This window comes from Anomaloglossus baeobatrachus, chromosome 10 (assembly GCF_048569485.1).
Source record: "Anomaloglossus baeobatrachus isolate aAnoBae1 chromosome 10, aAnoBae1.hap1, whole genome shotgun sequence".
Classification (NCBI taxonomy): Eukaryota; Metazoa; Chordata; class Amphibia; order Anura; family Aromobatidae; genus Anomaloglossus; species Anomaloglossus baeobatrachus.
In genome coordinates, this window is record NC_134362.1 from 57,379,719 (window position 1) to 57,392,593 (window position 12,875).

General features: G+C 54.3%; 2 protein-coding genes across 2 annotated transcripts in view; one reads left to right on the plus strand and one right to left on the minus strand.

Annotated features, from left to right (window-relative positions):
- CDCA5 (cell division cycle associated 5) overlaps window positions 1-11,468 on the minus strand; it is a 34,008-nt gene extending 22,540 nt beyond the window's left edge. Inside the window, exons 1-4 of the mRNA XM_075326299.1 lie at window positions 11,162-11,468; window positions 9,065-9,132; window positions 535-597; window positions 99-218 (exon numbers count right to left, since the gene is read on the minus strand). Of these exons, the coding sequence (XP_075182414.1) occupies window positions 99-218; window positions 535-597; window positions 9,065-9,132; window positions 11,162-11,222 (312 nt within the window). The 5' untranslated portion in view covers window positions 11,223-11,468. The remainder of the gene's footprint in view (window positions 1-98; window positions 219-534; window positions 598-9,064; window positions 9,133-11,161) is intronic.
- Window positions 11,469-11,558: 90 nt separating this feature from the next.
- Window positions 11,559-12,875, plus strand: part of ZFPL1 (zinc finger protein like 1) — a 51,514-nt gene continuing 50,197 nt past the window's right edge. Inside the window, exon 1 of the mRNA XM_075326784.1 lies at window positions 11,559-11,765. The gene's annotated coding sequence lies outside the window, so the exon portion shown is untranslated. The remainder of the gene's footprint in view (window positions 11,766-12,875) is intronic.

Genomic DNA, 12,875 nt, shown 5'->3' on the forward strand with positions numbered 1-12,875 from the left:
GGCGCTGTGCAGTTTGGGATCCGGAGACCAACAGCCGGTACAAACAATGCAGTCCATATTCAGACGTATGAGACTGGTCGCATTCTTGAAATACTCACTTTTGGGGTGGACTGTGGTGCAGCCTGTACAGCGCCACGCCGAGCAGAACCGGAGGAAGATCTGGGTTGTTCTACCGTGGACGTAGCATGAGGCTGAGACTCAGCCGAGACAAGGGCAGCCTGGAAAAGAAAGCGTCAGCCATCACACAAGAATATATATTACAGTTACACCTGTGACCCTCACATCTGACCAAAAACTGAAATATCGCTAGTGACAACATCCACAACCCTGCTCTGCGCTGATGAGGGACCACGGACCGGCACACGGCAGCCTGATGATGGGCGTCTCTGGGGAAGACAGTTTTGTCTTTTTTTATTGATTTTCTCAGGATATCTGAAGTGTGAGGACATCTCCCTTATTGTGGATGTTTTCATGTATAGTGAGAAATCGGTGCAAAAAGACAATTTTGGTTCAAGTTAAAATGATTGAACGTACCAGCGTTTTGCGAGGCAGGATTTTCTTAGCGGTGATGGATCGTTTCATTACTGGAGCGGCCATCTGGAATAAAGCGCAGACATGGGTGTAAGAACGTGGAAGACGGGAGAACGAACAAGCGTGTAAAACATTTTCACTCACTGACAGCGAAAAAGATCTGGGTTCCCGATATGGGGCCCGTGACCCATGATTTGTATTTAGAGTAATATAGATGATACATTTGCAAACAATACACCCAGTTACCGTATTTTTCATTTTATAAAGACACCGGATTATAAGACGCACCCCAAATTTAGAGGAAGAAAATAGGAAAGAAGGGAATTTTGTTTACTTACCGTAAATTCCTTTTCTTCTAGCTCCAATTGGGAGACCCAGACAGTGGGTGTATAGCTACTGCCCTCTGGAGGCCGCACAAAGAACTACACTTAAAAGTGTAAGGCCCCTCCCCTTCTGGCTATACACCCTCCCGTAGGAGTACAGATTCCTCAGTTTTAGTACCAAAGCAAGAAGGAGGAAAGCCAATAACAGTTTCAAAAACAAATTCAATCCGATAACACGATCGGAGAACTTAAGAAACAACATGAACAACATGTGCACCCGAAAAACGAAACCCTAAGAACAAATAGGGCGGGTGCTGGGTCTCCCAATTGGAGCTAGAAGAAAAGGAATTTACGGTAAGTAAACAAAATTCCCTTCTTCTTTTTCGCTCCTAATTGGGAGACCCAGACAGTGGGACGTCCAAAAGCAGTCCCTGGGTGGGTAAAAAGATACCACATGAACGGGCTGTCAGACAGCCTCTTCCTACAGGTGGGCCACCGCCGCCTGAAGGACCTGTCTACCTAGGCTGGCATCTGCCGAAGCGTAGGTATGCACTTGATAGTGTTTGGTAAACGTGTGCAGACTCGACCAGGTAGCCGCTTGGCACACTTGCTGAGCCGTAGCCTGATGCCGCAATGCCCAGGACGCACCCACGGCTCTGGTAGAATGGGCCTTCAGTCCAGATGGAATCGGAAGCCCAGCAGAACGGTATGTGTGAAGAATTGGTTCCTTGATCCACCGCGCCAGGGTGGATTTGGAAGCTTGCGATCCCTTATGCTGACCAGCGACTAGGACAAAGAGCGCATCAGAACGGCGTAGAGCCGCCGTGCGAGAAATGTAAATCCTGAGTGCTCTCACCAGGTCCAACAGATGTAAACCCTTTTCAAATTGGTGAACTGGATGCGGACACAAAGATGGTAAAGTGATATCCTGATTGAGATGAAAGGAAGAAACCACCTTGGGAGAAAACTCTGGAATTGGACGCAGTACTACCTTGTCTTGGTGAAACACCAGGAAGGGAGATTTGCAAGATAACGCCGCTAGCTCGGACACTCTTCGAAGAGACGTGACCGCCACAAGAAAAACTACCTTTTGTGAAAGCCGAGAAAGGGGAACCTCTTTCAAAGGCTCGAAAGGCGGCTTCTGGAGAGCAATGAGAACCTTGTTCAGATCCCAGGGTTCCAATGGCCGTCTGTAAGGAGGAACGATATGACAAACTCCTTGGAGAAACGTGCGTACTTTAGAAAGCTGTGCCAAGCGCTTCTGAAAGAATACGGATAGCGCGGAGACTTGACCCTTAAGAGAGCTAAGCGACAAACCTTTTTCCAACCCAGACTGCAGGAAGGAAAGAAAAATTGGCAATGCAAATGGCCAGGGAGAAAACCCTTGAGCCAAGCACCACGCTAAGAATATCTTCCACGTTCTGTGATAGATCTTAGCTGAGGATGGTTTTCTAGCCTGTCTCATTGTGGCAACAACTTCATGAGATAAACCTGAGGCCGCTAGGATCCAGGACTCAATGGCCACACAGTCAGGTTCAGGGCCGCAGAATTCAGATGGAAAAACGGCCCTTGAGACAGCAAATCTGGACGGTCTGGTAGTGTCCACGGTTGGCCTACCGTGAGATGCCACAGATCCGGGTACCACGACCTTCTTGGCCAATCTGGAGCGACGAGTATGGCTCGATGGCAGTCGGACCTGATTTTCCGGAGAACTCTGGGTAACAATGCTAGAGGTGGGAACACATAGGGGAGTCGGAATTGCGACCAATCCTGAACCAAGGCGTCTGCCGCCAGTGCTCGGTGATCGTGAGACCGTGCCATGAAAACTGGGACCTTGTTGTTGTGCCGTGACGCCATCAGATCGACGTCCGGCGTCCCCCAGCGGCAACAGATCTGCTGAAACACGTCCGGGTGAAGGGACCATTCTCCTGCGTCCATGCCCTGGCGACTGAGAAAGTCTGCTTCCCAGTTTTCCACGCCTGGGATGTGAACTGCGGATATGGTGGACGCTCTGCTTTCCACCCACGTCAAAATCCGTTGGACTTCTTGAAAAGCTTGGCGACTGCGTGTTCCCCCTTGGTGGTTGATGTACGCCACCGCCGTGGAATTGTCCGACTGAATCCGAATCTGCTTGCCTTCCAGCCATTGTTGGAAGGCTCGCAGGGCAAGATAGATTGCTCTGATTTCCAGAACATTGATCTGCAGGGTGGACTCTTCCAGAGTCCACATCCCCTGAGCCCTGTGGTGGAGATACACCGCTCCCCACCCTGATAGGCTCGCATCCGTCGTGACCACTGCCCAGGACGGGGGAAGGAACGACTTTCCCTGTGACAATGAGGTGGGGAGAAGCCACCAACGCAGAGAGTCCTTGGCAGTCTGAGAGAGGGAGACAGTCCTGTCGAGGGACGTCGATTTCCCGTCCCATTGGCGTAGAATGTCCCATTGTAGAGGGCGCAGATGAAACTGCGCGAACGGGACTGCCTCCATTGCTGCTACCATCTTTCCTAGGAAATGCATGAGGCGCCTCAGTGAGTGCGACTGGCTCTGAAGGAGAGATTGCACTCCAGTCCGTAGCGAGCACTGCTTGTCCAGTGGAAGCTTCACTATCGCTGAGAGAGTATGAAACTCCATGCCAAGATAAGTCAGAGATTGGGTCGGGGTTAGATGAGACTTTGGAAAGTTGATAATCCACCCGAAACTCTGGAGAGTGTCTAGTGCCACCTTCAGACTGTGTTGGCATGCCTCTTGAGAGGGTGCCTTTATAAGCAGGTCGTCTAGATACGGGATGACCGAGTGACCCTGCGAGTGCAGAACAGCTACTACTGCTGCCATGACCTTGGTGAAGACCCGGGGGGCTGTTGCCAGACCGAAAGGTAACGCTACGAACTGCAGGTGTTCGTCGTGTATGACGAAGCGTAGGAAACGCTGATGCTCTGGTGCGATCGGCACGTGGAGATACGCATCTTTGATATCTATTGATGCTAGAAAATCTCCTTGAGACATTGAGGCTATGACGGAGCGTAGGGATTCCATCCGGAACCTCCTGACTTTTACGTGTCTGTTGAGCAACTTTAGATCCAGGACGGGCCGATACGATCCGTCCTTTTTTGGGACCACAAACAGATTGGAGTAAAAACCGTGACCTTGTTCCTGAAGAGGGACGGAGGTCACCACTCCTTCCGCCTTTAGAGCGGCCACCGCCTGCAACAGAGCATCGGCTCGGTCTGGTGGTGGAGAAGTTCTGAAGAAACGAGTTGGCGGACGAGAACTGAACTCTATCCTGTACCCGTGAGACAGAATATCCCTCACCCAACGGTCTTTGACGTGTGACAGCCAGATGTCGCCAAAGTGGGAAAGCCTCCCACCGACCGCAGGTGTGGGAATCGGAGACCGCAAGTCAGGAGGACGCCGTCTTGGCAACGGTTCCTCCGGCTGTCCTTTTTGGGCGTGACTGAGACCTCCAAGAATCTGAGCGTCTCTGGTCCTTTTGAGTCTTTTTTGACGAGGCGAATTGGGACCTGCCCGGTCCTCGAAAGGACCGATAACCAGACTGACCCTTCCTCTGTTGGGGTCTGTTTTGTCTGTGTTGCGGTAAGGATGAGTCCTTACCCTTGGAGTGTTTGATGATTTCATCCAAACGCTCTCCAAACAATCGGTCACGAGAAAAAGGCAAATTGGTTAAGCACTTCTTGGAATGAGAATCTGCTTTCCAATGTCTCAACCACAGGGCCCTACGCAAAACAACGGAGTTGGCTGACGCCACTGCCGTGCGGCTTGTAGCGTCAAGAACAGCATTAATCGCGTACGACGCGAATGCCGCCATTTGCGAGGTCAATGGTGCTACCTGCGGGGCAAATGCACGTGTGACGGAGTCAACTCGCGCAAGCCCGGCTGAGATAGCTTGGAGTGCCCATACGGCTGCAAAAGAAGGCGCTAATGACGCTCCAATCGCTTCATAGATGGATTTCAGCCAGAGCTCCATCTGCCTGTCAGTGGCATCTTTAAGTGCCGCTCCATCTGCAACTGCAACCAAGGATCTAGCTGCAAGCCTGGAAATTGGAGGATCCACTTTTGGACACTGGGTCCAACCCTTGACCACCTCAGGGGGAAAAGGATAGCGTGTATCTTTAAGCCGTTTAGGAAAACGCCTTTCAGGATAAGCGTGGGGTTTCTGGATTGCGTCTCTAAAGTCAGCGTGGTCCAGAAAAGTGCTTAAAGTACGCTTAGGGTATCTGAAATGGATTCTCTCGTGCTGCGAAGCTGACTCCTCCACAAGAGGAGCTGGTGGGGAAATATTTAACATCTTATTGATGTTAAATATAAGATCATTAACTATGGCGTCACCATCTGGTGTATCTAGATTGAGAGCGGTCCCAGGATCAGAATCCTGATCAGTTACGTCCGCCTCATCACCCATAGATTCATCTCGCTGGGATCCTGACCATTGAGATGAATGTGAAGGCCCGTCATAGCGAGCCCGCTTAGGCTGCCCGGGGCCATCGTCCGAGTCAGAGTCTTCACCCTGAGGTGTATATGCCCGTCCCGGAGCTTGGAGCTGAGGGGGACCAGGGGGCAATGATTGCACAGTGTCCGTGGCCTGAAGTACAGGCCTAGCTCGCAATGTGTCAAGAATTTGTGACATAGTGAGAGACATTCTGTCAGCAAAAGCTGCAAACTCAGTTCCTGTCACCTGGACAGCATTCACAGGTGGTACACCCTGGGTCACGTCCAGCAGAGGTCCCGACTGTGCAAGCGCCGCAGTGGCCGAGCACTGCACACAATGGGGGTCCGTTGCAATACAAAGTATTTGTAGAAACAAAATACTAAGAATACTACTGGCACAAGAGGGGGTGAGCCCTGAGGGCTGCTTACCGCCCGCTGAATAGCGGGTAAGAGGCTGCAGAATTCCTTGTCTGGGTCTCCCCGGCTCCCCTCTGCAGCTCAGCGTGTCAGCAGGAATGGCTGCCGGCGTCTGTGGAGAGGGGCGGTCCGTGGGAGTTCCCAAACAAAAGTGCGGGAAACAGTGTCCCCTCTGTGCCGATTGTGAGGGCTGGAGTATGTAAAAACGACTCCAGCCCTCAGCGCTGATGCACTGGCCAGCGTCCCGCCCCTCTCCTGACTGGCAGGTCTGGGGGCGGGAACGAACGGAAGCAGGCCGCAAAAGCCGGGGACTCGAGTTATCAGCGCGGCCGCCGTAAAAGCGCGGGCCGCGCTGAAGTCCCCGGCGCACCACAAGTGCCAGCCGCGCCGCAGTCCCAGCGGCCGGCATGACCGATTCCTAGACGTGGCCAGCGTCCCGCCCCTCTCCTGACTGGCAGGTCCGGGGGCGGGAACGAACGGAAGCAGGCCGCAAAAGCCGGGGACTCGAGTTATCAGCGCGGCCGCCGTAAAAGCGCGGGCCGCGCTGAAGTCCCCGGCGCACCACAAGTGCCAGCCGCGCCGCAGTCCCAGCGGCCGGCGCGACCGATTCCTAGAAGTGTGCCTGCTTCAGCGAAGCTGAATGAGGCCATGGCACAAGCGCCGTAGCGCTGATGTCCCCCGGCGCACTACAACACCCAGCATGCTGCGGTGTGAGCGCCAAATGCACGGGGACACAGAGTACCTTGAGGAAGCAGGGCCATGTCCCTGATGTACTCCGCTCCATCCAGCATCTTCTCCAGGGGCTGTAGATGGAGCACGGTCTCAGTGCCTGGAGACCAGTAAATCCCACTTCACCCAGAGCCCTGTAAAAAGGGATGGGGAAGGAATCAGCATGTGGGCTCCTGCCGCCGTACCCGCAATGGGTACCTCAACCTTACAAACACCTCCGACATACAGTGGGGTGAGAAGGGAGCATGCTGGGAGCCCTGTATGGGCCCTCTTTTCTTCCATCCGACATAGTCAGCAGCTGCTGCTGACTAAAAACAATGGAGCTATGCATGCGTGTCTGACCTCCTTGCGCACAAAGCTAAAACTGAGGAATCTGTACTCCTACGGGAGGGTGTATAGCCAGAAGGGGAGGGGCCTTACACTTTTAAGTGTAGTTCTTTGTGCGGCCTCCAGAGGGCAGTAGCTATACACCCACTGTCTGGGTCTCCCAATTAGGAGCGAAAAAGAAAAATGTTTTTTAATGTTAAAATGAGGGTCCGTCTTACAATACTAGTGCGTCTCAACAGGAGAGCAGTGTCGGTGGTGGAGCAGCTTAGGAGTGTCACAGGAGGCAGGGTCAGCAATGCTGCGGGCTGAAGAGGGGGTGTCGTGGCTCAGAAGGGTCCCAGCACGGAGGGTTGGCAATACTGCGAGCTCGGAGGAGGGGGTGTCGCGGGTCAGAAGGGTCACAGCACAGAGGGTCGGCGATACTGCGGGTAAAAGGGCCACAGCACAGAGGGTCGGCGATGCTGCGGGCTGAGGAGGGGATGCCGCGGCTCAGAAGGGTCACAGCAAGGAAGGTCGGTGATACTGAGGAGGGGGTGTCTTCTGTGAAGGGTCACAGCACAGAAGGTCGGCGATGCTGCGGGCTGAGGAGGGGGTGTCGCGGCTCAGAAGGGTCACAGCACAGAGGGTCGGCGATGCTGAGGAGGGGGTGTCGCAGCACGGAGGGCCGGCGATGCTGCGGACTGAGGAAGGGATGTCGCGGCTCAGAAGGGTCACAGCACAGAAGGTCGGCAATGCTGTGGGCTGAGGAGGGGGTGTTGCGGCTCAGAAGGGTCACAGCACGGAGGGCCGGCGATGCTGCGGACTGAGGAAGGGATGTCACGGCTCAGAAGGGTCACAGCACAGAAGGTCGGCAATGCTGTGGGCTGAGGAGGGGGTGTCGCGGCTCAGAAGGGTCACAGCACGGAAGGTCGGTGATGCTGCGGGCTGAGGAGGGGGTGTCGCAACTCAGATGGGTCACGGCACGGAGGGTCGGCGATGCTGCGGGCTGAGGAGGGGGTGTCGCGGCTCAGAAAGGTAACAGCACGGAAGGTCGGCGATGCTGCGGGCTGAGGAGGGAATGTCGCGGCTCAGAAGGGTCACAGCACGGAAGGTTGGCGATGCTGTGGGCTGAGGAGGGGATGTCGCGGCTCAGAAGGGTCACAGCACGGAAGGTCGGCGATGCTGCGGGCTGAGGAGGGGGTGTCACGGCTCAGAAGGGTCACAGCACGGAGGGTCGGCGATGCTGCGGACTGAGGAGGGGGTGTCGCGGCTCAGAAGGGTCACAGCATGGAACGTCAGCGATGCTGCGGACTGAGGAGGGGGTGTCGCGGCTCAGAAGGGTCACAGCACAGGTCGGCGACTGCAGTGACACCCCCTCCTCCGAGCCCTCAGTATCGCCGACCCTGCCTCATGTGACCCTGCTCCAGTATGCCATATCCGGATTACAATATGCACCCATATTTTAAGGAGAAAAAAAAAGTGTCTTATAATCTGGAAAATACGGTAATTATCTATTTTGTTGTTTTTTTTTTATTTACATATACTATAACATGTATTTTCCATTTGCGATCTTCGGGGTGACTTATTTGTAGGTGTGTATTATAGACTCTGCTCACAATGGTGTCATGGCTGCGGGATGTATAGAATATATTAGTTATGATCTTATTCTCGCTGTCTTGTCTAAGTGTGAATGACATCCTTCCCTTCATGACAGCGCATAGACAGCTGTCAATCACAGTAGGACCGCCCACTGGACTAGGCATGGAGATTTAGTGAAGAAAAACACAAGTTGGGCTACATATATACCTCCGTATAAAATAGATTGTCTCCCGTGTGATATCTGTTTGTTTTTCCCACTGAAGCACGTGGAGTGTCTCAAGCTCTTTATCTATTGACAATCTGCAGCTTGTGCTCCTTTATACCATCAGCTCTGACTATAGTCAACATGGCAGGTTAAAGGTTAAGTTGTGATATCACCTGCTGCACTCACCTTTCACAGTGGAAGTGAGTGGGGACAGGGTTAACCCTTTAAAGGGAGTTGTCCAGACTTAGGGCTCAAGTCGTCAGCGTTGGGAAGTGAGCGAATCCGGGCACGTCTAGTTGGCGTGTGACCGCATGCATGCAAATCTCATACTTGTGGTCACATGACCACCTGCTCCCAATCCCGGAGAATCCTGACAGTGTACACTGTGCTTATTCACAAGTCTGCATTCACATAGAGGCCCCAAACCTGGACAACCCCTTTAAAAAAACTCAATGATCTGCCAGTGTATCTCATACCACACATAAGTAACATGACTTTGCCTTAAACTTACCGGGCTGCCGGCAGATTTGCTCAGAGATGCAGAATTTCTCTGGGATCTTCTGGCAGGAGGAGTGATACCTGCAGGGGGAAAGGAACAGTAAACATCAGAAGGTACCTTCTACCGTCCCAATATTCAGCATGGGGTGAGGAATAGTTTTCTTATTACCCAAGATGTGGGGACAGAACAGGCCATTATATACAGGCCTGATGATTACTATGAGGATGGTGACAGTACATAAAAGGGTTAATCAGAGGAAAGCAAAGCTGCAATTTACACCAAAAGCAGAGACTGGAGGGTAACACACCTTTAGGCCATGTGCGCACGTGTGCATTTTGTAGGCGTTTATGCAGCGCTTTGCACTGTAGCGTAAACGCGTGTTCTGCGCCCCCAGCAAAGTCTATGTAACTTGTGCAAATTCCATGCGCACGTTGCGTTTTAGAAGACAGCGATTAGCATGCTGAAATTTGTGGCTCAATCGCTGCGTTCTAAAAAGCAACATGTCACTTTTGTGGCGTTTTGGATGCTTTTCCCTCTCTATGGGAGAGCAAACATCCAGAACACATGAATTCTGCACTCAAAATACTTCCAAAATGCAGCTTTTCGGCAGCGTTTTGAAACGCACATGCAGTGACCAAACACTGCGGAAGATTTGTCACGCAGAACGCAACGTGCACACATAGCCTTAGCACAGGGTGTATGCAGTTTATCATCAAACCAAGTAGTGACTACCATGCTCGTGGCCCACCTCCACTAGCCCCCCCCCCCCACTTTAGCCCCCGCGGCCCACCTCCACTAGCCCCCCCCCCACTTTAGCCCCCGCGGCCCACCTCCACTAGCCCCCCCCCCACTTTAGCCCCCGCGGCCCACCTCCACTAGCCCCCCCCCCACTTTAGCCCCCGCGGCCCACCTCCACTAGCCCCCCCCCACTTTAGCCCCCGCGGCCCACCTCCACTAGCCCCCCCCCCCACTTTAGCCCCCGCGGCCCACCTCCACTAGCCCCCCCCCCCACTTTAGCCCCCGCGGCCCACCTCCACTAGCCCCCCCCCCCACTTTAGCCCCCGCGGCCCACCTCCACTAGCCCCACCCCACTTTAGCCCCCGCGGCCCACCTCCACTAGCCCCCCCCCCCACTTTAGCCCCCGCGGCCCACCTCCACTAGCCCACCCCCACTTTAGCCCCCGCGGCCCACCTCCACTAGCCCACCCCCCACTTTAGCCCCCGCGGCCCACCTCCACTAGCCCACCCCCCACGGCCCACCTCCACTAGCCCCCCCCCCCCCCTTTAGCCCCCTTGGCCCACCTCCACTAGCTCCCCACATTAGCCCCCGCGGCCCACCTCCACTAGCCCTCGCGGCCCACCTCCACTAGCCCCCCCCCCACTTTAGCCCCCGCGGCCCACCTCCACTAGCCCCCCGCGGCCCACCTCCACTAGCCCCCCGCGGCCCACCTCCACTAGCCCCCCGCGGCCTACCTCCACTAGCCCCCCCCCACTTTAGCCCCCGCGGCCCACCTCCACTGGCCCCCCACTTTAGCCCACCTCCACTAGCCCCCCACATTAGCCCCCGCGGCCCACCTCCACTAGCCCCCGCGGCCCACCTCCACTAGCCCCCCCCACTTTAGCCCCCGCAGCCCACCTCCACTGGCCCCCACTTTAGCCCCCACTTTGGCCCACCTCCACTAGCCCCCCACTTTGGCCCACCTCCACTAGCCCCCCACTTTGGCCCACCTCCACTAGCCCCCCACTTTGGCCCACCTCCACTAGCCCCCCACTTTGGCCCACCTCCACTAGCCCCCCACTTTGGCCCACCTCCACTAGCCCCCCACTTTAGCCCCCCGAGGCCCACCTCTTTAGCCCCTGCGGCTCACCTCCACTAGCACCCAAGTTAGCCCAATGACCCACATCCACTGGCCCCCCACTTTAGCCCCCGTGGCCCACCTCCTCTAGCCCCCCACTTTAGCCCCCGCGGTCCATCTGCACTAGCCCTCCATTTTGGCCCCTGTGGCCCACCTCCACTAGCCCCCCACTTTAGCCCCCGTGGCCCACCTCCACTAGCCCCCCACTTTAGCCCCCTGGCCCCGCCGTTGGCTGACATTACACAGGTACTCACTGTCCTTCCCCCAGGTGACCGGCCCCCGGCTGCCGCCGCTCCTCTTCTTCCGATCTGCCATGGCTGCGGCTCTCCTCCTCGCGGACACGATGGGGGGTCTCTCGCTCCTGCACGGCCCGGATCACATTCCGCGCGCACCTCTCCCCAGACGCCTCTTCCTCTCTGGATTCCGTGTTGCACCCTCCTATAACGCAGCGATCGCCTCTACATACAGATGACTCCTGCGACCACCGCACACGTCACAAATCTGCCCCCGCAGACAAGATCGGGGGGAAATCGAGTTCAAACGTCCCGCGCGCCCGTTCTGCTCCCGGAACCGGAAGTGACGTCACGACATGCCATCCGCCGCCATATTGCGTGTGGAGGAAGTGACGAGCAGTGAGCTGCGCCCTGACACTGAGGCTGTCACTGTCACCCGGAAGAGACGTGGCAGAGAAGAGAAGTCAGGACCTGGTGGAGGAGGAAAGAGGAAAAAACAGGCAGAGAGTAAAGGGCGAGAGTCTCCGTGTGAGGAGGGTAATGGGGAGAGGACAGGAGAAGACGCAGTAATCCCGGGGAGAAGGACAACCCGGAAGTGGGGCGTGATTCACCCTGGCAGTGTAAGGTATGGCTCCAAATCCTGTGTGATCAGAGCTCCACACTCTCTGTCCATGACATCTATTGTTCTCTGTTATCAGCCTTCCATAGACTTTGATGGCACAGGGGTGTATGTGCCCTTGTCCATCAGTGTGGGGTGTCGCAGATGATAAACCAGTCATACTGTCTATATATTCTGCCTTTGTTCTCTGTTATCAGCTGTTTTAAGCTACCTAATGTGTCTGCAACTGCATGTGACTATTACATTTGCAATTTGGCTATTAAGAAAAATAAGTGTTCGACCCATCAGATGATGCATATGGGCCCACTTAGAGGGGCAGTCTGTTTATTATTGAGCACTTAAAGGGGCATTCTGGCCCTAATAAATTTAGTCATGGGGAGAGATGCCCCCATCTGTCGTACCAGAAAAAAGAAGTACGGATGCAAATTGACCCAAAATCTGTTTTAATTGAAACGTTTTCATCAGTTTTTTTATATTTCTATTTTTTCCCACCTGATTATGTTACAAATGGAAAATTCCTTGAAGGCGGTGGGCCAAGACATGTTCTAAAATAATAAAGTAACTTCTACTCATCTGGTATCTCCCTCCGCTGCTCTCTATTACAGACCCACATGGACCGCTGCAGACAATCACTGTCCTTAGCGGTGATGTGCCCAGCATGTTACCTTGACTGCTGCTAACAGCAGTGATTGTCTGCAGCGGTCAGTCAGAAAATGTTATCACTGTAGGGTAGTTTAGGTAACAAAGATAAGCCGGAGTGGCGAGACTGTACAAGGGGGGACATGCTGCTTTATCACCGCCCCTGATTCCTGAATATTTTTCCGCCTCCTCAGCTTATGTTAAGCATCCTTCTATAACATAGGCGCTGCTCCTGTGTTTATAGGTGTGTCCAGGCATTGTTCAATCACCTCTGTAGTCGCCCTAGTTGACAGACTGGTAATATAATTAATCTGTATCTTGCTGCAGTACTCATTGTAAGACCTCATTCAGACCTGTTTTTCCCAGATACGAGAAAATCAATACTAGTGTCATCAGTGATTTAGTCCTGAGTGTCCTCTGAGTTTGGTTCTAATTTTATCAATTTTTACTGATGCTTTAGCATCGCTCTGATCAGGA